Source organism: Anomaloglossus baeobatrachus, chromosome 11 (assembly GCF_048569485.1).
Source record: "Anomaloglossus baeobatrachus isolate aAnoBae1 chromosome 11, aAnoBae1.hap1, whole genome shotgun sequence".
NCBI classification, from domain to species: Eukaryota; Metazoa; Chordata; class Amphibia; order Anura; family Aromobatidae; genus Anomaloglossus; species Anomaloglossus baeobatrachus.
Window position 1 is genome coordinate 57,668,002 of NC_134363.1, and position 24,773 is coordinate 57,692,774.

Sequence of the window (24,773 nt, forward strand, 5' to 3'; positions counted from 1 at the left end):
AATTTACATAGTCATTCTACACAAATTGTATACGAACATTAGATTTAAAGTTATATCTGTAACATGCTGTGCCAGGAAAGGAAATGAACTAGAAATACAATATTAACCTGTATCCTAATTAATTTTATGGAACGTATTGGTCTCAATGTTTTTCTTTGTGTTTGATTTTTACAGACTGTACAGTGGAGGAGTTGAGAGCAACTACTGATGTGAGTATTCTCCACATGTCATCAGAAAAGAAGGACCTATTGTTTAAGTCAATAAGTCAACTCAACTCATACTTCTTGTTTTCTACAGAAGACTTTTCAGCAGTCTCATTATCTGTGCAGACAACACCTGTACATACATTACATAACATAGGATACACCATTCACAATAGATGCAACCAGCAGTGATCAGTGATATCACAGCTATCCTCCTTCCCAACACAATGACCTTTTCCAGTTTTCATCAGAAGTGGGCATGAGTAGAAAGCATAAAATACAAAACAGGGACTACATTGACAATGCCAACCCTTCATTATCAGTGCAGTTGCTGAAGCAAGAATATATGAAGGACCTACAATGACAATATGGTCCAATAACCATAGATCTGCAGGTTTTGCATCCAGAGAGTTGGTTCTTAACAATCTACAGGCTACAAATTACCTATAGACGAGGTAATGGGGAGAACATCAACAATGCTCCTAACAATCTGAAAGGGGTAATAATGGGGAAATTGTTCTCAGTGAGGAAGAATTGTTTGGGCAAGAATACAAGGAAAAGGGGGAAAAGAATGCTAATGCAGCTGTCAATTGTTTGGTGCTGCTGAGGATGTCTGTTTATTTCTCGGGAGGTATTTTGAGCTACTTTCTAGTATTTTTTAGGCCATACAGGGGTGATATTTTGTACTGCACCTTGGTCTTTCAAAAGTATTTTCTAGTGCACTTTGGGATGGTTCTAAGGAGGTATTTGTGCGAAGCTGTGGTATTTGTTTTGGATTATGGACTTTGGTGACCATTCGGAAGGTATTTAACCATCTCACGACACTTTACGCATCCATAGATCATGGTGGGATAGGGGTTCCCAACCGATGATGGATAGGTACGTCGTGCCAATCAAGGAGGCACCTGAGTTGTGCCTACACGATCACTGAAGGGAGCTTGGTCCACTCACCACCACGGTCTGTTAAACAACCTAAATGCCACAATCAATAGTGATCGCAGCATTTAGGAGGCTGAGAGAGGGAGTGCACTCTCTCTCCCACGTGATTGGGACTCCTGCAATGTAATCATGGGTTGCCAATAATTCCTATGGAAACGCAAAGTCCGATAAAGACTACCAGGTTTGCCAGGTATAGTCTCTGGCCATATTTAGCATACAAAAATGGCCATTTCTATATCTGTCCACTAGCTGCGTCAAGGTAATCTCCTGTAGGGGTGCACAGTCAGAAAGCTCCTACTTGCCCATACACAGGAGGTTTTTAAATCCAGAGAGAGGCTTCAGTTTAGATTAGCTACCCAGTATTTGAGATTGCCTTGACGTGGCTCCTGGGCAGATATAGAAATGGCCATTTTTGTATGCTAAATATCTCTATTTTTTCTTACATTTCCTTTACCAGTAATGCATGTCTTCATTCTTACATTCATGGTTTACATACTTTAACATTACAGAAGGCAACTGTCTTTTTTGTCATTGTATGTCATGTGAAGTTATTGTCACGTCTCCACCAGGGCCTGCTCCGGTGACATCTGCCCCGGTCACCAGGTGCTGCTCTGCTCACACTGCAGGCTGTGCTGATGATTGTGGAGAAGTCAGTTCCAGTGGTTCTGGTGGGCTGCTGACTGACTGTAGGGGTGTGTGCCTTCCAGCTACTATCAGCTCCTACTTCAGCCTATGGGAAGGCACCACACCTTTTTATATCTTTCAGTGTCCCTGATTCCTTGCCAGAGATAGTCTTGTGTTGCCTTTAGCCACATCCTTCCTGGTACTGTGCAACTTGCTTTATGCCTCATATGAACTCGGCTTTCTTTATTGACGTACCTCCTGCCTGCCATTTTGTACCTCGCCTGACATCTCGATTTGACCTTGGCCTGTTTTCTGTACATTCCTCCTGCTTGCTGTTTTGTACCTCGCCTGACATCTCGGTTTGACCTCGGTCTGTCGACTACCCCACCTCTGGAATGCAGCCTACCATAGGCAGTGAACCCCTGGCCCCTGCAGTAATTCCAGATCCCTGTATAGGGGTTAAAGGGTTTTGCAGTAGCTCGGGGTCCTACTTAGTGGGTGGCTTGCCATTACAGTTATGTACATTGAGGGGTGCAGCTTTTAAACTTGTGTCATTTTTGAGAATTTTCTGTCATATAGGCCCCTCAAAGTCACATGTGATGTGGTCCTTAAAAAAATTAGTTTGGGAAATTTTGTTGGAAAAATGAGAAATTGTTGATAAACATTTTAACGTTTCTAACAAAAAAAAATTATGCTTCAAGGTGCTGACATGTGGCAAATGTTAAATTATTAACTATGTAATATAACAATGTGGTTCAAGGCCATAAAAATTCCAAGTTTAAAAATTGTGAAATTTTAGAATTTTTTTGTAAAATGTTTGATATTATCAAATATATTATATTTGATTATTATAAATGCAAATAATATCGACCAACCTTTTCCACTAACTTGAAGTATAATGTGTCATGAAAATCAATCTCAGAATCACTGGAATATATCACATAAGGTGACAATGGTCAGAATTGTAAAATTGGTCTTGTCAGGAAGGTGAAAACAGGCTCGGGGGTGAAGGGTTTAATAATACGCTCTATGGCTCTTCTGGGGAGCTACTTTATGTTGCACTGTGGTCCTTGGCACTTCTGCACAGGTATTTCTGTCTGATCTTTTGCACTGTTTGTAAACTTATTTTTGTTGCTGAGAAAAAGACTGATGGCACATCCTACCTTTCTAATGTGAACAGGTGCAAACTGAGCATGAAATATAGTAACAAAAAGGAGACAGTTGCACTCTGTAGTGATAGGATATGTGAAACAATAAATATGGGAATATAGATATGCATTACTGCTATGGAAAACATGTAAAATTTAGATACTTAGCACAAAAATGGCCAGATTTTATGTGAGCCCAACAGCCAATGGCAAGGCGGCCTCAATTTATAGGTGTTGTGTTTACTGGTGCACTATGTGATTTGGCACTTTCAGGAAGGTATTTTCTGCTGAACTGTACAATTTGAGTTATAATTTTCGAGTACTACTTTTTGCTTCTATGTTCCACTTGTTAGAAGATTCTGGGGAAGTATTTTGTGCTGCATTGTTGTATTTCGTGTTATTAGGAGGTTTTCTATGCACTGCATAGTGATATTTAAATTTATTTGAACTTGCTAATACTACATCCTTCCTATCAGGCATTGAAGGAACCAAGAAAGGCAAAAGAGCCAGATATCGTTACAGTCATTATAGTCCTAATAAGGATCAGTAAATGGAGTTTTGGAGGGGTGTGTAACTGAAGTATCAGTCGCTAAACAGAATCAAAAGGGAAAAAAGAAGGAAGGCGGTTGGGCAAGAGATTGTTTGGCTGCTAGTAGAAGAAATGTGAGGAAGTATGACTGAGTTCAGTGTTTCTTGGTGTAAAAAAGGGACCCAGAGATTATTAATAAATACTTCCCCTTAGTTCTCCTGGGGTCGTGCTGCAGGGAAATTGAACATTTGCCATTATATTCCGCTAAAGATTACAAATTATTGCTGGAGCGCCTTTCAAACAATGAATAAGGGCTACAAAATGAGGAAAAATTTAAATAACATTTATTTAGTCTTGAGAAGAAATGTCTTTTAGGGGTGACTTCATTAACTGCTCATACAAAAAGTATGGTCTATAGCTGTTTCCTGTAAATCACCTTTGTTGTTGCTGTTGTGCTCTGATTGGTGCTGAAGAGTTCCATGATGCAGCATCCGGCCACCACTGTCTGACAGGGCTCTGGAGTCGGTAAGCCAAACCTGCGACTCCGACTCCAACTCCGACTCCTCAATTTCCCTTGCACCGACTCCGACTCCCACATATATTGCTAATATTTAAGTGAAAAATGTATTGTAGGACAATGTGAACATCAGACATTTTAATCATTTTTATCATACAATAATCAGAACATAAAATATATTTATTGGAATGCAACTTTAGAACACAAACTAATACATTGTAAATATGTAATACAATATGTAACATAGATTACATATATTTATATATAGATCATATATATATATATATATATATATATACAGTACAGACCAAGAGTTTGGACACACCTTCTTATCTCTAGAACAACTGTTAAGAGGAGACTTTGTGCAGCAGGCCTTCATGGTAAAATAGCTGCTAGGAAACCACTGCTAAGGACAGGCAACAAGCAGAAGAGACTTTTTTGGGCTAAAGAACACAAGGAATGGACATTAGACGAGTGGAAATCTGTGTTTTTTTCTGATGAGTCCAAATTTGAGCTCTTTGGATCCAACCACCGTGTCTTTGTAGAAAAGGTGAACGGATGGACTCTACATGCCTGGTTCCCACCGTGAAGCATGGAGGAGGAGGTGTGATGGTGTGGGGGTGCTTTGCTGGTGACACTGTTGGGGATTTATTCAAAGTTGAAAGCATACTGAACCAGGATAGCTACCACAGCATCTTGCAGCGGCATGCTATTCCATCCGGTTTGCATTTAGTTGGACCATCATTTATTTTTCAACAGGACAATGACCCCAAACACACCTCCAGGCTGTGTAAGGGCTATTTGACTAAGAAGGAGAGTAATGGGGTGCTACGCCAGATAACCTGGCCTCCACAGTCACCAGACCAGAACCCAATCGAGATGGTTTGGGGTGAGCTGGACCGCAGAGTGAAGGCAAAAGGGTCAACCAGTGCTGAGCATCTCTGGAAACTCTGTCTGCTGCTATAGGAGATGGAGTGAAATCTTTTTCCTTGTGGCAACGCTTTGCCTGCTCCATGTCATCCAAATACTTGTCAAAGTTAAACTCCTCATCTGATGAGAATAAAGGTATGGCAGCAGTAGCACTGTCAGGACCCAAGTCCTCTTGCGCCTGGCAGTCCTGTAGGCCACTCATCCTAACTGCTACCTCAGTCAGAGCTTCTGTTCCTTTAGTAAGCTGTTGATCATCAAGCAGTATTCGATGACTTGGGTCCACATAAACAGCTGCCAGAAGAATTTTATTTTCCAATAGCTGTCTCTCTCTCCGTTTCAGTGAAGCAGAAATGCCATGTGCGATTAAACCTCTTTGGGACAGGCAAAATAGCAAGTTCTTCCACTCCCCTATGAAAATGCCAGGAGTTAAATCCTCAGCTTGTAATTTTTTAGTCACGGTAAATGGGTGATTCAGCAATTCCTTCAATTCACCCACCTCTGTCCATTGACCTGCATTAAGGATTACCTAAGGGTTCACCATATCTATAAGAAATGGTTATTTAATGATTGAGCGATTGCTTGAACTAAAAGTACTGTGGCCTTCCATCTCTAACATACTGAATTCTAAATTTTCTTCTAGATGTTGGTCATTACTCTCATTCATCAGTTTAATTGTACTTATCATGTTTGAAGCATTGTTTTCTGAGGATCCATTTTTGGGCTCAAAAACGGATCCTCACAAAGAATTAGCATATCAGTTTGTGTGCCATTTTTCTAATCTGCTTTTGCTATTGAAAATATTATCTATGAGCTCAAAAATCTTTCAGGTGATGCGGTTTTTTTAAAAAGCTGATCTGCTTTTGCAGCTGAAAAACGTATCCTCAAAAAATACAGCAAAAACGCTGTGTGAATGTAGCCTTAGATCAGGAATAGAACAGCCATTTACAGGACATTTCATAACTTTCCGCATTCAACTACTGTACCCAATTTATTATATATAGTTAGGTCCAGAAATATTTGGACAGTGACACAATTTTCGCGAGTTGGGCTCTGCATGCCACCACATTGGATTTGAAATGAAACCTCTACAACAGAATTCAAGTGCAGATTGTAACGTTTAATTTGAAGGTTTGAACAAAAATATCTGATAGAAATTGTAGGAATTGTACACATTTCTTTACAAACACGCCACATTTTAGGAGGTCAGAAGTAATTGGACAAATAAACCAAACCCAAAAAAAAATTTTTTATTTTCAATATTTTGTTACGAATCCTTTGGAGGCAATCACTGCCTTAAGTCTGGAACCCATGGACATCACCAAACGCTGGGTTTCCTCCTTCTTAATGCTTTGCCAGGCCTTTACAGCCGCAGCCTTCAGGTCTTGCTTGTTTGTGGGTCTTTCCGTCTTAAGTCTGGATTTGAGCAAGTGAAATGCATGCTCAATTGGGTGAAGATCTGGTGATTGACTTGGCCATTGCAGAATGTTCCACCATGTTTTACAGAGGATGTGGTGTGCCTTGGATCATGTGCCGTTCCCTTTCTTCTCCAAACTTTTTTCTTCCCATCATTCTGGTACAGGTTGATCTTGGTCTCATCTGTCCATAGAATACTTTTCCAGAACTGAGCTGGCTTCATGAGGTGTTTTTCAGCAAATTTAACTCTGGCCTGTCTATTTTTGGAATTGATGAATGGTTTGCATCTAGATGTGAACCCTTTGTATTTACTTTCACGGAGTCTTCTCTTTACTGTTGACTTAGAGACAGATACACCTACTTCACTGAGAGTGTTTTGGACTTCAGTTGATGTTGTGAACGGGTTCTTTATCACCAAAGAAAGTATGCGGCGGTCATCCACCACTGTTGTCATCCGTGGATGCCCAGGCCTTTTTGAGTTCCCAAGCTCACCAGTCAATTCCTTTTTTCTCAGAATGTACCCGACTGTTGATTTTGCTACTCCAAGCATGTCTGCTATCTCTCTGATGGATTTTTTTCTTTTTTTTCAGCCTCAGGATGTTCTGCTTCACCTCAATTGAGAGTTCCTTAGACCGCATGTTGTCTGGTCACAGCAACAGCTTTCAAATGCAAAACCACACACCTGTAATCAACCCCAGACCTTTTAACTACTTCATTGATTACAGGTTAACGAGGGAGACGCCTTCAGAGTTAATTGCAGCCCTTAGAGTCCCTTGTCCAATTACTTTTGGTCCCTTGAAAAAGAGGAGGCTATGCATTACAGAGCTATGATTCCTAAACCCTTTCTCCGATTTGGATGTGAAAACTCTCATATTGCAGCTGGGAGTGTGCACTTTCAGCCCATATTATATATATAATTGTATTTCTGAACATGTTTTTGTAAACAGCTAAAATAACAAAACTTGTGTCACTGTCCAAATATTTCTCGATCTAACTGTATTTTAGGAGTCGGAGTCGGTCCATTTTATACCGACTCCGACTCCACCAAAATGAACACCGACTCCACAGCCCTGCTGTCTCACCTCTGCAGCTACTTTCGGGTTGGCTCTAGCTGCATACATGAATATGCACGACAGTAATGAGCCGGGAAGGAAGCAGCTGCTAGCAGAGGCTGAACACAGCGTCGCTGGAGAAGGTGAGTATAAAATGCTTTTCATTTTGTTGTTCTGGTACATGTTTTACGGACCACACCATAGCGTGGTCCGAGGGACATCAGTGATGCCAGAAAAAAACGGACATGTCTCCATGCAGAACACACGGAGACACGGTCAGTGAAAAATTACTGATATGTGTGCAGACCCATTGATTATAATGGGTTTGCGTATGTTCGTGACTCAGGTATGTATAAAAGCTAGCACATACGTATCAGAATCACTAACGTCTGAAAGAGGCCTAACTCTCAGAAACACAGATGATTTATATACAAAAATAAAACCTTGAATATCAGACTATGAGACTTGCATGTACTAAAACAAAATGTACTAATTAAAACTGAATGTAATAATAAAGTATTTATAATCTAGAAATATAGAAACTATTAACCCTTCCATATCAACCTTCAAAAGAGGGAGAGAAAAAAGGATCAATCTCCAGAGGAGACAAAAGTTCTTTGCCTTTAAGGGGTTGTCCACTACTTCAACATTGATGGCCCATCCTTAGGATAGGTCATCAATGTCTGTTCAGCCAGGGGCAGACAGCCAGCACACCCGCTGATCAGCTGTTCTTGGTGCCGACGGCGCCAGCAGGCAAGCGGAAATGCTCAGTTCCGGAGCTGCTCCATCTTCTGATAGTGGTTGTGACCAGGTACTACACATCTGCCTCTTTTTCAGATTAATGGGAGGCGGATGTGCAGTACCCGTGGCCACTATCAGAAGATGGAGCAGCTCTGGAATTGAGCATTTCTGGCTGCTATAGCCGGCACTGAGAACAGCTAATCAACAGAGGTTCAAGCTATTGGACCCCAGCCGATCAGACATTGATGACCTATCCTAAAAACAGGCCATCAATGTAAAAATAGTGGACAACCCCTTTAAGAACTATTAATCTGTGGACCAGTCTACCTCAACTGGTCATAGTGGGACCCGATGATAGTTGAAAAAAGGCTTAGATGCTTTTTTCAAAGAAAATAACAAATAATTATGCAAATGTGTAATGTTCTTTTCTGAGTGATTAGTTCTGTGGATTGAAAATTGGAATGAGGTGGGAAGGATGAGCTCTTAATTTGCACAGGATCATGTATTGTTGTTACTCAGATGTCTTTTCCTTTTATCCTTTCCCATCCCTGGGTTGAACTTGATGGGCATTTGTCTATTTGTTAACTATGGAACACCTTGTGGTTTTCTTATTATCAGGGGACAATTTTTATCTGAGGATGATAAACTCTAATGTTATCGGCATATCACAAATGTATTATGGAATAGAGGGTACAAATATTTATTTTAAAAAAAGTATCAAATTACCATACAGAGGGTAAAAAGTATTGACCACGTAACCAGTTTTTTAAGTAAATATTACACTAAAAGTGCTTTTGACATGAATTTCTCACTCGATATCAATAACAACCCAACCATTCCACAAAGGCAACGAAATCAAACCAAAGTTGTCATAAATTTAGTGATGTGCAACAGCGACAAATGACACCACAAAAAAGTATTGAAGACGCTTACTGAAAATTTTATTAATACTTTGTACGAAAGCTTTTTGGTGATCACAGCTTCAAGACGCCTCTTGTATGGAGAAACTAGTGGGATGTAATGCTCAGGTGGGATTTTGGCCCATTCTTCCACACAAACTCTTCAAGTCCAGAAAGTACTGTGGGCTCCTTCTATGAACTCTGAGCTTTAGTTCCTTTCATAAATTTTCTATTAGATTCAGCTCCGGTGATCGGCTCGGCCATTCTAGCAGCTTTATTTTCTTACTCTGAAACCAATTGAGAGTTTCCTTGCCTGTGTGTTTGGGATCATTGTCTTGCCGAAATGTCCACCCTCATTTCATCTTCATCATCCTGGTAGATAGCAGCAGATTTTTACCAAGAATGTCTAGGTACATTTGTCCATTCATCCTTTCTTCAAATATTTGAAGTTTGCCAGTGCTGTATGCCAGAAAACATCCCCACGCCATGTCCCCACCTCCAAACTTCACTGTTGTTGGTGTTTTTGGGGTCATATGCCTTTTGCCCTCCAAACTTGGTGTGCATCCAAAGAGTTCAATTTTGCTCTCATCTGACCAGACTATATTCTCTCAGTATGTCACAGTCTTGTCAAAATATTGTTGAGCAAACTTTAAACTCACTTGAACCTGCTTTTTGTTCAGCAATGGAGTCTTGCGTGGTGAGCGTGCATACAGGCCATGAAGCTTGAGTAAATTACTTATTGTTTTCTTTGAAACAATTGTACCTACTGATTCCAGGTATTTTGAACAACTCATCTGATAAATCTTTTCACTACTCTGTCTGAAATCTTGCTGGGAACACCTGATTCTGGCCAGTTTATGATGAAATTATGTTCTTTCTACATTCAGATAATAGGCCCTGACAGTGCTCACTGGAGCCTTCAGTAGTTTAGAAATTCTTCTATAACCAATGCTATCAGTATGTTTTGCAGCAATAAGTGTTATGTGTCGGCATATTCTTGCTTCGTGGGATAGATCCCAAGTGCCCCTGGATGCTGAGGTCTACCATTCTGGGACAGCTGCTGAGACTGCTGCTCAGCCAAGGCACCAGTCCCAGCGCTTAGCATGCTTATGTGAGATACACTCACTTTACTTTGCATGTTAGGCCCCTTTCACACGTCAGTGATTCTGGTACGTTTGTGCTTTTTTTTTAAACGTACCAGAATCACTGACACCATTATAATGAATGGGTCTGCTCACACGTCAGTGATTTTTCACTGCACGTGTCTCCGTGCGGCGTACCCGCGTGTGCGTGATTGCCGCACGGAGACATGTCCATTTTTTTCTGGCATCACTGATGTCCCACGGACCACGCAGTGGTGTGGTCCGTGAAACACGTGCCAGAAAAAAACGTGCATTTAAAATAATAAACATTTTTACTCACCCGTCTTCAGCCGCGCTCTCTGCAGCCCGTTCTCCCTGCTGCTTCTAAGCCGGCTGATTACTGTCGCGCATATTAATGATGCGCGACACAGCCGACCCGGAAGCAGCTGCTGTAGGGGTCAGCGCCGGCCGGATGCTGCATCGCGGGAGCGATCAGCACCATGGAGAGCGGGAGCGCGCACAGGTGAGTTGATTTCTAAGTGCAATCACAGGCCACGGAGAACGGAGCCCGGATTGCACTTAGACAACCCACGTGTGCCGTGATTCATGTTTTACACGCCAGTGAAAAACGTCTGTGTTTTTCACTGACGTGTGAAACGGGCCTTACAGCTAAGTCCCAAGTAGGCTCCATGGCACATGCGCAGAAAGGAGCTGCTTTGCCTGCAGAGACTAAGAATAGATTCCGCTCTATTGCACGTGTGTGACGTGGCAGCTTCCCATTGGGGGTCTGACGTCAGCAGGGCTGATGACGTGGCGCTACAGGAGTGGTGCACGGTCAACACCCATGTCGACTGGGTGTCAATTGTTTGGGGAGGTGCTTAGGTTATTTAAACCTTCCACTGGTGCACATGGGTGCGCAGAGATCAATGTACTTCTGAGAGAGTGTTTGTATGAACGCAGTCACGGTGTCCTGGTGTCTGTGTGTGTGTGCCGGGTAGGTTTTGCATGCTGGTGAAGCATCACTATACAACACTAGACAGGCAAATATGTTAGTATCAACCTTTCTAACATAGTGGTGTGTGCACGTGGTTGCATGCAAACACATTCCTAGCCATTTGAATTTGCGTCTTCACTATCTCCTTTCTTACGGCAACGCTCTTGTGGCCTGCTGTACTGTCTGTTAGCCTCTTTAGTTATTTCAGTGTGTGTTTGTGTTGTCTATGTCAAGTAACATAGACTTCTGTATGCTAGCTCTGTGTGAAGTAACACTAATCTCTATACCTCAAGTCTATTTGAGGTAACATAGACTTCAGTATGTTTGCTTTGTGTGGAGTAACGCAGAGTCATATACTTATGTGAAGTAACATAGGTTACTGCATGCTACCTGTGGGATGTGTAACACAGCCTGTAGTGTGCTCTCCTTATTGTGGTCTGCTGTTGTCCGGCCAGTCCTCAGGACCTTAGCAGCTCGTTACCATCTTAGAGCATGGTGGACCCCGGGTTGTGATTGGAACACAATATTTACTTCCAATCCGCCAACCCTAACAATAACTTTGTGAAGGTATGAGAGCGCTCACCGGTTTTGCCCATCATGAGATGTTTCTTGTGTGACACCTTGGTAATGAGACACCTTTTTATAGGCCATCAGTTAAACCAGCTGATATCATTTTTCACTAAATGGCAGGATTGCTTCTAATTACTGATAGGTCTCAGCAAATGTCATGACTTTCCATGTTTTTTTGCATCTCTTTCCTTGTGTTCAACACTTTTTCCCTGCGTCATTTCTTATTATTACACATAACTTCATTTATGGACATCTATGGTTTGATTTCTTTGCCTGTGGTGATTGGATGGGTTGCTACCGACATCTGGTGAGAAATTCTTCTCAACAGTACCTTTAGAAATATATTTAATTAGAATATTGGTGAATTATTTAATACTTATTTTACCCGCTGTATAAGTAATTTGCCCTGTATAACTTGCTGAACTCAGCTTTAATTTTTTTTTAGAACACACTTGCATCATTACTGTAAAACAGAAGATGTAACTGTTCCTTTTCTATAGAATGGAAAAATGAAGTCATGCAAAGTGCAATCTCTGCTTTTTTTCCCTCAGGAAACTCATAGCCATATTATGATGACATTCAAATTCCAAAGTATTGTCTCCTGGCTTCATTTTCTGCCCTTAGTTAAGCGCTAATTTGATCTAGACCCTAAAGTGTAATGATTAACAGTACTTTTGGGGAAATTTTAGTATATATAACAACATGTAGGGTTTTTTTTTTACTATAAAGAATTTTTGGCTTTAGCATTTTATTAAAAAGATGTAACTATTAGGTTTCTACAGTCTCTTTGTAGAATGATTTTACAGTGAATAGATCAATAGCTCAATCTGAATGTCTGAGAGCCTTTAAGGGGATGTCCACTACTAGGACAACCCCTTCTGATGCCACATGTTTCCTCCAGGTAAAATAATAAAGCCTATACTCACTTCACGTACTGGCACCTTTCCAGCATAATCACCACCGACTTCTATCTCCCAGTCTTCGCACATAGGAGCTACCAACAAGAAGTGAGCGGCAGCCGCAACGCTTACTTCCTGTTGATTAACTCGTTTGGTCTGAAAGTGGGGAGACAGAAGCCGGCAGAGATTGAGCGCCTTGCTCTCATGACGTCACAACGTCATGTGAGCCCTGGGAACATGAGCTGAAGCACCACTGGAACATCACCGGAATGGGAGGTGAGTATAGACTTTTTGATGTTACCTGGGCGGAAAGATGTGGAATCAGAAGCAGTTGTCCTAGTAATGGGCAACCCCTTTAACGTTTCATTTAGTCAGTAATCTTATTTTGTGAACAGCCTGAAAGGGATCTGGTTTGATAAGATAGACGAAGGCTTCAATCTGTATCCTGGTTCCAATCAGGATATGGGCTGTCTAAAGAGCATTGTTTGAAGACCGATTACTCAGGTGATATCAAGTGTTACTGTCCTAGAGGTTCCATCATCAAAAATTGGGGTATAATCAAACATATCTGCTAAGGTGTCAGGCAGTTGGGCTATCACCTCTGTAGGTGCCAATCATGTAACACACAAATTGGCAGCACCAGGATCTAATTTTCTCAGAAATATGTGGCAAATGTTTTTTATTCAGTGATTGTTGGATTGAATGTTATTCAGTCACTTTGTAGTAATGTGGTCATGGTGTGACAATAATACTTCAGCTTTGAAAATTGGTGTTATTGGTATTTATATACTGGTATAAATTAAGTATGATAATATTAAGTCTCTATGACGTGAAAATGGTAGTGATCATGACTTGGTGATATTATGTTGGCCTTGTATATTGGTAATCTTAGTAATATTGGTCTTCACACAGTACAAGTAATAGTAGGACAGTAACATTTATTCACTGTATGGTGGCAAGATTTGGCATTGATAGAATAGTTTTATGTAATAACTAAATGTGGTCATGGGGTTTACTTTTGAAAAGTCCCATATTTTTGTTTTATAAGACGCACTGGATTATAAGACGCACCCCAGAGTTTGAGGTGGAAAATAGGAAAAATATTTTTTAATGTTAAAATGTGGGTCCATCTTATAATTCTAGTGTGTTTTATTATATCTCACCAGGGCGTAGTGGTGGTGGTGGAGCGGCTCAGAAGGTTCACAGGAGGCAGGGTCAGCAATGCTGTGGGCTCGGAGGAGGGGGTGTCGCTGCTCAGGAGGGTCAGTGGAACTGCGGGCTCGGGGGTATCGCAGCAATGAGTGCCACTGATCTCCTGGTGCGCTGCAGGTTGTGGGCTCCATTGAACTGCCAGTGGTTGACATGATGGACTTCAAGAGCATGCACAGATTGGCCTCCGCAGCTATTTTCTTCAAGTCCATTGCATACCGCCAGCAGTTCAATGGAGGCTGCAGTTCTGTTGAGTCGGTAGCCCACCAGCAGATCAATGGTACCCACTGCCGCGACACTCCTGATCCCGCAGTACTGTCCTGTGACCCTCCTGAGCCACTCTACTGTAGTGACACACCCTCCTCTGAGTCCTCAGTATCTCTGACCCTGCCACCGGTGATCCTACTCAATCACCGCCTCCCCGGTAAGCCATATCCGGATTATAAGACGTATCCCCTTTTCCCCCCAGTTTTCAGGGAAAAGAGTGTATCTTACAATCTGGAAAATACAGAAATATTTTAATCAATATCTCACAGAACATAATAACACTTTAAAAATATATAACATGAATTTTAACGTGAAAGTAAGGTTAATAATATACATCTTCAATTTGATTCAAATTAGTTGATGCAAAAAGGAGTACACCCGACATGAAAAACTACCACAACTTGTATTTTTCATGACTTCCATGACATTTAAGGACAGCACCAAGCCTTTCAGGCGTGAAATGAACAAGTTATTGTTTATATTGTTGATATATTCCAATATCTATCTCTTTACATTCCTCAATAACGAGCCTGGATGCTGGATGGAGAGTGGTGACAACTTGTCTCTCCAACAGGCTCTTAAAGAGACTTTTCTAACATTACTGGTTGGGTCACACAATACTACATAAATTGGTATTTAATTGTTAGTAACTATGGGCTTGGAACAGAACTTTCCCACTACTATGGGGGTTTTTTTACACAAAAAATAACTTTAATTGTAATAGAAAAACATATAAAGCAGCACAAAAAACTAATAATACATATTTGATGTTACAGATGAAGGTCGATATGAAAGATACAGTTGTGGATGAAGATAATTATGATGGAATCACGTATGCCAAATTGAACAGGAACATCCTAAAAAAGGACACTCAACCAGAAAAACCTACAGATACCAGCCTATATGCAGTAGTGAAAAAAAATAAGCCATAGTTATAAAAAAGGGTGAAATACAATATGTGAATTCAGTTCTTTAATATATTGACACTGTGAGCAAAATACACTCCTTCTATGCCATCGGAGCTCCAAATTAGTAAGATTTGTTTTACAAGCGCTTGGGAAATCATTGCAGCACACACGCTTTGTGGTTTACTGAAAGTTTCTGCTTTATTACATCATGCGACCAGTTTATATAGTACCTCAAACAAAGAAATAACTCCTCAGAACTATGCACCAATAAGAGCCACAGGGGTGTGTACAGAAATGTGAAACTTCCCCGCCCATCAGTGTTAGCTGAGCCCTCTGACATCATTCACTTATAAGACAAGATAGTTTCTATAAGAACAAAATGGATTGTATTCTCTCACAATAAATAGTATATTGTGACTATACTTGTCTGTAATTCTGTCTTGTGTAATTGTATAAGTGCTATTAAAATAATTTTAAAAAATGGTTATTTTCTTTAAAACTGTTAATTTTTTTATAGCAAGACGACTTATGGATTGGTAATGTCAATTGCAGAAATCTTTTCCATGTGGGGATACTTTGGAGGATAAAGCAGAGTAATTGAGAAGATAAAGGTTATATCGTATGACATTTGGGGGTGATGTGATACGATGTGCAGTCGCACTTGAGCCCTGAACTTAGCCATGCTTGCTAAATAGGTAGACCCAAGCATTATTACTGGTATATTTGGGCCCTGTACAGATTTAAATTTGGAACCATTTTTAAACTCTAACTAGAATGAATACCGTATTTTTTGGATTATAAGATGCGTTTTCCTCCCAAAAAATTGGGAGGAAAATGAGGGGTGCATCTTAAAATCCGAATGTAGCTTACCGGGATGGTGGAGAATGGGCACTGTGCTGGCTGCGGTGGGCGCTGTATGGAGCAGGGCTGTGCTGGCTACAGCGGGTGAGATACTCTGTCGGTGGTGCGAGGCTGGGCTGACTTTGGCGGGTTAGATGCGGTGGTGCTGACTGCTGAGCGTGAGATGCTCTGCCGGCAGTACAGAGCTGTGCTGGCTGCAGTGGGCACTATGTGGAGCAGAGCGGTGCCGTGGGTGAGATGCTCTGTCGGTGGTGCGGGTTGTGTGGAATAGAATGGTGCCGCGGGTGAGATACTCTGTTAGCATTTCGCTACTCACGGCATCCCGGCGGCATTATTGTGAGTAGCGAAATGCTAACAGAGTATCTCACCCGCGGCACCATTCTATTCCACACAACCCGCATCTGAGAGCTCAGTCTGTGCAGGTGCCAATTCCCGGTGGCATTATTATTATTATTAGCGCAACACCAACAGAGCATATCACCCGCGGCACTGCTCTGCTCCACACAGCCCACCGCAGCCGGCTACACAGCAGTTGTCCACACAGCAGCCGGCCACACACCAGCCAGCACAGCCACCAGCCACACAGCACAGCCGGCCACACAGCAGCCAGCATTGCCTGACTCCAGTACCCCCTGTCTCCTGTGACTCCTGCTCGACCATTGCTGTCGCCCCCCCTACGGTAAGACACCACTGGCGTATAAGACGGACCCCTTTTTTTTAAAAAAAAAAAAAAATCTCTAGAGTGTATATTTGGGGTGCGTCTTATAATCCGGTGCATTTTATAAAACGAAAAATACAGTACACAGAAAACAAAATGCTATTCCGATATTTCCTAAAAATTATTGGCCAAAATGTGATTCTGTGCAAAGAAAACTGAATTGGTTGCTTCCTTCCTCGACCCAAATAACTTGCAAGTCAAATGTCTTTTTCATTCAATCTCCCAAGTCAAACATTTTAGACATGGTATCTGTCACACTAGATATGGGAAAATACCATGATACCTGATACCCAAAAGTTTGGATGTTCTAGACTTGTGTTTCCAACCTTTCTGACCTTGAGAGCCAGATTCAGCTCTGAGTGAGGGTCAGATGGACGCTGGAAAAGCGGCAGAAGGTGGATTTCTCTGATGAATATTCAGTTGAATTAAACCACAGCCGCCGCAAATACTGCAGGAGACCTACTGGAGCCCGTATGGATCCAGAAAACCGTCAAGTTTGGAGGTGGAAAGATCATGGTCTGGGATTACATTCAGTATGGGGGTGTGCGAAACATTTGCAAGGTGGAAGGCAATAACAATAACCTAAAATATCAAGAAGTATTAGCTACCTCTTACATTCCCAATCATAAAAGGGGTCAAATTCTGCAGCAGTATGGTGCTCCATCTCATACATCCATCTCTACAACAAAGGTCCTCCTGGCAAAGAAGATCAAGGTGCTGAAGGACTGGCCAGCCCAGTCACCAGACATGAACATCATTGAGCACGTTTGGGGTAGGATGAAAGAGGAAGCCTGGAAGACAAAACCAAAGAATCTAGATGAACTCTGGGAGGCATGTAAGACTGCATTCTCTGCTATTCCTGATGACTTCATCAATAAATTGTATGAATCATTGTTGAACCGCATGGATGCAGTCCTTCAAGCTCATGGAAGTCACACAAAATATTAAATATGGCTCTAATAGCACTACAACATCATTCACCAATGTTATGCAACATATCTTTGTTTTAGAAGTTAATTATTTGTTTGAATTTCACATTACTTTCTGTGGGCGACAAAACTTTTGTCTTGCCGAAATCTGACCTTTCTGTGTTCATTAAATGATCAATATTTCAGCTTTGTAGCAAGTTTATTTTCATAATCTAAACCAAATTTGGGAGGGATTCAATGCTGAAGACATGGAAATCAGCAATATTCTCAACTGGAAAAAAAAACCTGCTCATATTGGCTTTAAACCTTTTTGCTTTTTCGTTGGGACACCATTAACATTTTCCTTTAATTCCCCAAACTGTAAAAAATTCCAACTCATTTCATATGGCCAAACAGTCCTTAACCATGCCAAGATATTGATGATTTTTTTTAGTATAAACCAATAATGCACGCAACATCTGTTTTCCAGCAGCAGAGGCACCAAGTTTTTGTAGTCAATGCCGTTTCAGGAAAATGCCGGCGGGGTTTTTCCCAAAGCAGCTTTGCTGGCAGTTTATCGTCATCATTCATCGTTTTCTCTACACTTCCCACTGTTTCGGAAAGCAAATAATGAACATGCCACTTCTTTTAACTCCTTCATGGTTTAGGAATCTGAAGCAAGTTTAAAGAAGCAACAAAAGACAGATCATGTGTAAAGCAATGCCGTTTTTACATTGCTGTGCACTGTGTTAATTTTATGTAACTCTTTTTCAGGTAAATTACAGGCAGAATTCACTTGAAAAAGATCTCGTAATGTATTTACTGCATGCTGGAGCAGTATGCCGCGTGCCCATGATTAGGGTTCACAGAGTTTTGAACGCAGCGTATGTCAGCTGCGTCTAAAATGCTGTGTTGTAGAGTAAAAGAACAGTGGATGGGATTTCTAGAAATCCCATGCCCAATGTGCTTGTTTTACCCACAGCCAAAATTGACCTGTGGTGGACCTTCTCAAGCCGCAGCATATCAATTCTTTGCTGCGGAGACACAGGCGTTCTCCGCAGGGAGAACACAAGCGAGAGACCGCAACTGCCTGAGCCCGGATCATGGGCACGAGCAGCTGTAGTCTCCTGTTGAGGAGATTTGCAGCCCAGCAGGTCAAGACTTGCCGCGTCCAGGACACAGCATATCCTTATCGTGTGCACATACCCATAGAGTGCTTTTTCTGTCATGATGTAACTCCTTTTTCTGGTGACTTGTAAGTAGGGATGAGCGAATACAAATGGTAAAGTTTAAGGTTCGTACCAGATACCTGGTGTCCAAGGTTTGGGCTCAAACATGGACTTATCAAAATTAGAGGGGATCTCATGCAGTTTTTTTTTTTTAATTATTTAAATAAATAATTTAAGAAAATGGGGTGAGGTCCCCTCTATTTTTAAAAAAAATCCAGCCAAGGCAAAGTAAACAGCTGGGAGCTGGTATTATCAGGCTGGGAAGGGCTATGGTTATTGAGTTCTCCTCAGACTAAAAATAGCAGCTCGCAGCCACCCCAGAAGAGGTGCATCCATTCGATACAACAATTCTGATACTTAGGCCAGCTCTTCCTGATTGCCCTGGTGTGGTGGTAATTGGGGTAATTCTTGTTGGGTTGATTTCAGCTGTGAAGTCAGCCATATGTACTGAAACTCTCACGCTGTTAAGAAACTCCGGGCCGATCACTGACTCACAGTGACCAACGGAGCGTTGTTGTGAGAAAGTTCTCATAAGGAATCGATGGATATCGTGGGACATGACTTTTTGGATTAAGTCAGAACAGGATTTATTTTGAAGCAATACATTGGTGTATAAGGGAGTATGGGGAAGCCTTTATTCTACATAAAAGTCAAAGGCTTGCTCAAAGCCCAGTGCTATTTATGACAAAAATAACCAGAGAAGAATGTGAAATCACATTGACGTGCAACAATTTTTTACATAAAAAAAACTGCATGATTAAACATCAAGTCCTGTATTAGTCCTATGTCACAGACCACACTAGGATACACTTTTTAACCCATAAACAACCACAATACTGGTTGAAACTAGTGACACAAGGTCTAGTATTTAAGTAAATTTATTAAACAATATGTTCACAAAATTTTAGATACAACAAGGTGTTTCAATGAATATTAGTATAGCACTCGGGACTATTGGACACATATATGGACGAAGTACACAAATATTACAAAGTCACATTCCAAAAATTACAATTGGCCATGCAAATTCTACATTAAATATACATAAACATAAACCAATGTATGGAAATAGAAATTGAAAACCAATTGGTATCAGTCAGGGATTGAGAGACGACACCATAAATAAAATGGGGGGCACATGCCCTAGATGTAGGTAAGCCTTATACTTAATAAACACCTGTGATGACATTTAGTAATATAGAATTAGGCATCCCTCGCAATATGACAATGTCAGTGTCGAATCACACGCCCAGACTGAATGCAGAGTCCATGGATATCTGTGTCAAATCTGAATTGACAAAAAAATGAAGGTACATAGGTATTGTATCTTATTATAGTGTACATCTAGTAGAACAACCATAACAGTCTGTATAAGTAGAGTGACCATAGGGACAGTGGTAACCGGAAACTGACTGTCAGATGTAAGACAGTAAGGATTACCTACAAAAAGGCCAAAGAAGGGTCAGCAGATGGTGGTATTAAGACCATAGGTACTATATTACCAGGTGCCACTTGAATACCAAAGGATCAACGCCAGACAAAACTATACAGTACTACAATAATAAAGAATGTACCTGAATGTGTGCCATCCAGTGCTGTGTCCACGACCCAGATCCCCAAATGGTACTGTATAGTTTTGTCTGGCGTTGATCCTTCGGTATTCAAGTAGCACCTGGTAATATAGTACCTATGGTCTTAATACCACCATCTGCTGACCCTTCTTTGGCCTTTTTGTAGGTAATCCTTAGGGGTACTTTGCACACTACGACATCGCAGCTGCGATGTCGGTGGGGTCAAATCGAAAGTGATGCACATCCGGCGTCGCTGTCGACATCGGAGTGTGTAAATCGTTTTTGATACGATTAACGAGCGCACAAGCGTCAAAATCGTATCATCGGGGTAGGGTCTGACATTTCCATAATTTCGGAAGGACCGATGTTACGATGTTGTTCCTCGTTCCTGCGGCAGCACACATCGCTGTGTGTGAAGCCGCAGGAGCGAGGAACATCTCCTTACCTGCGTCCCGGCTGCAATGAGGAAGGAAGGAGGTGGGCGGGATGTTTACGTCCCGCTCATCTCCGCCCCCCTGCTTCTATTGGTTGCCTGCCGTGTGACGTCGCTGTGACGCCGCACGACCCGCCCCCTTAGGAAGGAGGTGGTTCGCCGGCCAGAGCGACGTCGCAGGGCAGGTAAGTGCATGTGAAGCTGCAGTAGCGATAATGTTTGCTACGGCAGCTATTACAAGATATCGCAGCTGTGACGGGGGCGGGGACTATCGCGCTCGGCATCACTACCATCGGCTTGCGATGTCGTAGTGTGCAAAGTACCCCTTACTGTCTTACATCTGACAGTCAGTTGCAGGTTACCACTGTCCCTATGGTCACTCTATTTATACAGACTGTTATGGTTGTTCTACTAAATGTACACTATAATAAGATATAATACCTATGTACCTTCATTTTTTTGTCACTTCAGATTTGACACAGATATCCATGGACTCTGCATTCAGTCTGGGCGTGTGATTTGACACTGACATTGTCATATTGCGAGGGATGCCTAAAGGCTGCTTTACACCAGGCAATCTATCGTGTGATAGATCGTCGGGGTCACGGTCTTTGTGACGCACATCCGGCATCGCTGGCGATGCCGGCCTGTGTGACACCTCCTAGCGACGCAGTATCGTTCACAAATCGTGAGTCGGGTACTGCTCGTTAGGTTCCATAATATCGGTTGATTTAGTTGACCATCGTTTCCGTGGTAGCACACGCCGCTCCGTGTGACACCACGGGAACGATGAGCAACTCACCTGCCTCCCGCGGCCGCCGCCGGCTCTATGTGGAAGGAAGGAGGTGGGCGGGATGTTTACATCCCGCTCATCTCCGTCCCTCCGCTTCCATTGGCCGGCGGCCGTGTGACGTCGCTGTGACGCCGAACGTCCCTCCCACTCCAGGAAGTGGACGTTCGCCGCCCACAGCGAGGTCGCACGAGAGGTAAGTATGTGTGACGGGGGTTACTGACTTTGTGCGATACGGGCAGCGATTTGCCCGTGACACAAAAAGGACGGGGGCGGGTACGATCGATTGTGAAATCGCACAATCGGTCGTACCGTGTAAAGCAGGCTTAATTCTTTGTTACGACATTTCATCACCACAGGTGTTTATTAAGTATAAGGCTTACCTACATCTAGGTCATGTGCCCCCTATTTTATTTATGGTGTCGTTTCTCAATCCCTGACTGATACCAATTGGTTTTCAATTTCTATTTCCATACATTGGTTTATGTTTATGTATATTTAATGTAGAATTTGCATTTTTGGAATGTGACTTTGTAATATTTGTGCACTTCGTCCATATATGTGTCCAATAGTCCCGAGTGCTATACTAATATTCATTGAAACACCTTGTTGTATCTAAAATTTTGTGAACATATTGTTTAATAAATTTACTTACCGTATTTTTCGGACCATAAGACGCACTTGTTTCCCCCCAAATGTTGGGGGAAAGTGGGGGGTGCGTCTTATGGTCTGAATATAGGGCTGCGGCCGGGAATGAGGGTGCTGCAGTGGAGTGGGTCATCGGGGGCATGAGCAGGCTGTAGCCGTGACCACGTGGACTCCCTCATTTAATATGCACGCCCATCATCCCGCCCATCATCTGTCAGTGCTGAAGCCGGCGCTGACAGATGGGCGGGGGGTGAGCGCATAATTAACAGACGGCCGTGATCACCCCTGGCAACTACAGCCTGGAGTGATCATGTGCAGCTGTATTCACTGCTCCCCGCGCATCATTATCAGCACGGGGGGTAGTGAATAAGTACGTAATACTCACCGTTCCCCTGCAGCACCGCGATGTCCTCCCGTCTGCCGGCCAGCTGATCTGTGTAGAGAGCGGTGAGCACAGCGATGACGTCATCGCGGTGCGCGCCGCTAGTCACGCAGGTCAGCTAACCGGCAGACAGGAGGACGAGCGGTGCTGCAGGGAAATGACCGGTGACGACTCCACACAGATCAGCGGCGCTGCTGCCGCCACAGACAGGGGGAGGAGCAATGCTGCATGGAGCGAGGAAAGGTGAGTATAAACGTTTATTTTTTTGTGTGATACAGGATACATGCCATATAGCAGGATAGGGGTATATAGCAGGATGGGGCCATATAGCAGGATGGGGTATATAGCAAGATAAGGGCATATACCAGGATGACAGTATATATCAGGATGGCAGTATATATAAGGATGGGGGCATATAGCAGGATGGGGGTATATAGCAGGATGGGAGCACATACCAGGATGGCAGTATATATCAGGATGGGGGCATATAGCAGGGTGCCGGTATATAGCAGGATAAGGGCATATATCAGTATGGCAGTATATATCAGGATGGCAGTATATATCAGGATGGGGGCATATAGCAGGATGGGGGCATATAGCAGGATGGGGTATATAACAGGATGCCGGTATATAGCAGGATGGGGGCTATACCAGGATGAGGGACATATACTGTATATACAAGGCAGTAGGATCATTATCAGGATGAGGGACCTTAGTAGAGAATTTAGGGACATTACCCCCATGACAGTGTCAGCAGTAGATTCTCGCCCCATAACAGTGTGTCATGACCACTTTTGTGCTTAAAATTCTATTTTCCTATTTTCCTCCTCTAAAACCAGGGTGCGTCTTATGGTCTGGTGCATCTAAAGCCAGCTTTACACCTTACAATTAGGTATGCGATCTCGTATGCGATGTGACACGCCCAGGTCGCATATGCGATTGAATGAGATTGCACATAGGTCGTTCATTTGCTGTCACACGAGCGTTAGTAGTCTATGTTAAATTGATCAATTTTGTGTGTGATCCTTTAGATCATGTGTTCTGTGACGTATGCATTGGGCACCCTTTTTTTTTTTTATTGACTTGCCAAGCGTGTGTAATGTGTAGGGATGCGTTTTTACTATGTCATCTGCCGTTCAGCTCTGCTACATGGCCGCTAACAGCAGACACAGACAGCCATGTAGCAGAGCTGAATGGCAGATGACAGCAGACACAGACAGAGCCGCACTGTCAGAATGTACTCGGGTTAACTTCACCCGACTTCATTGTCATGCTGCGGCTCTGTCTGTGCCGAGTCCTGATTAGCGGTCACCAGTGAAGGGCTCACCGGTGACCACTAATCCCCCGAGTGACTGAAGTTAGCAGCCCTCTCTCATACTCACCATTCCCCGATCCCCGGCGCTGCACGGCATTCACACTGCTCCGGCGGCTTTTACTGTTTTGAAAAAGCCGGCCGCCCATTAAACAATCTCGTATTCCCTGCTTTCCCCGCCCACCGGCGCCTATGATTGGTTACAGTGAGACACGCCCCCACGCTGAGTGACAGGTGTCACACTGTACCCAATCACAGCAGCCGGTGGGCGTGTCTATACTGTGTAGTGAAATAAATAATTAAATAATTAAAAAAAACGGCGTGCGGTCCCCCCCAATTTTAAAACCAGCCAGATAAAGCCATACGGCTGAAGGCTGGTATTCTCAGGATGGGGAGCTCCACGTTATGGGGAGCCCCCCAGCCTAACAATATCAGCCAACAGCCGCCCAGAATTGCCGCATACATTATATGCGACAGTTCTGGGACTGTACCCGGCTCTTCCCGATTTGCCCTGATGCGTTGGCACATCGGGGTAATAAGGAGTTATTGGCAGCCCATAGCTGCCAATAAGTCCTAGATTAATCATGTCAGGCGTCTATGAGACACCCTCCATGATTAATCTGTAAATTACAGTAAATAAACACACACACGCCAGAAAAAATCCTTTATTAGAAATAAAAAACACAAACATATACCCTGGTTCACCACTTTAATCAGCCCCAAAAAGCCCTCCATGTCCGGCGTACTCCAGGATGATGCAGCGTCGCTTCCAGCGCTGCTGCATGGAGGTGACCGGAGCTGCAGCAGACACAGCCGCTCCGGTCACCTCCACACAGCTAATGAAGACAGCCGCGCGATCAGCTGCTGTCACTGAGGTTACCCGAGGCCACCGCTGGATCCAGTGACAGCGGGTAACCTCAGTGACAGCAGCTGATCGCGCGGCTGTCTTCATTAGCTGCGTGGAGGTGACCGGAGCGGCTGTGTCTTCTGCAGCTCC

General features: G+C 42.9%; 1 protein-coding gene across 2 annotated transcripts in view; it reads left to right on the top strand.

The window, feature by feature from the left end:
• LILRB5 (leukocyte immunoglobulin like receptor B5) overlaps window positions 1-15,407 on the top strand; it is a 103,225-nt gene extending 87,818 nt beyond the window's left edge. For both annotated transcript variants that reach the window (XM_075329421.1, XM_075329422.1), the window contains 2 exons: window positions 175-209; window positions 14,793-15,407. In XM_075329421.1, the coding sequence (XP_075185536.1) occupies window positions 175-209; window positions 14,793-14,948 (191 nt within the window). In that variant the 3' untranslated portion in view covers window positions 14,949-15,407. The remainder of the gene's footprint in view (window positions 1-174; window positions 210-14,792) is intronic.
• Window positions 15,408-24,773: the final 9,366 nt, after the last annotated feature.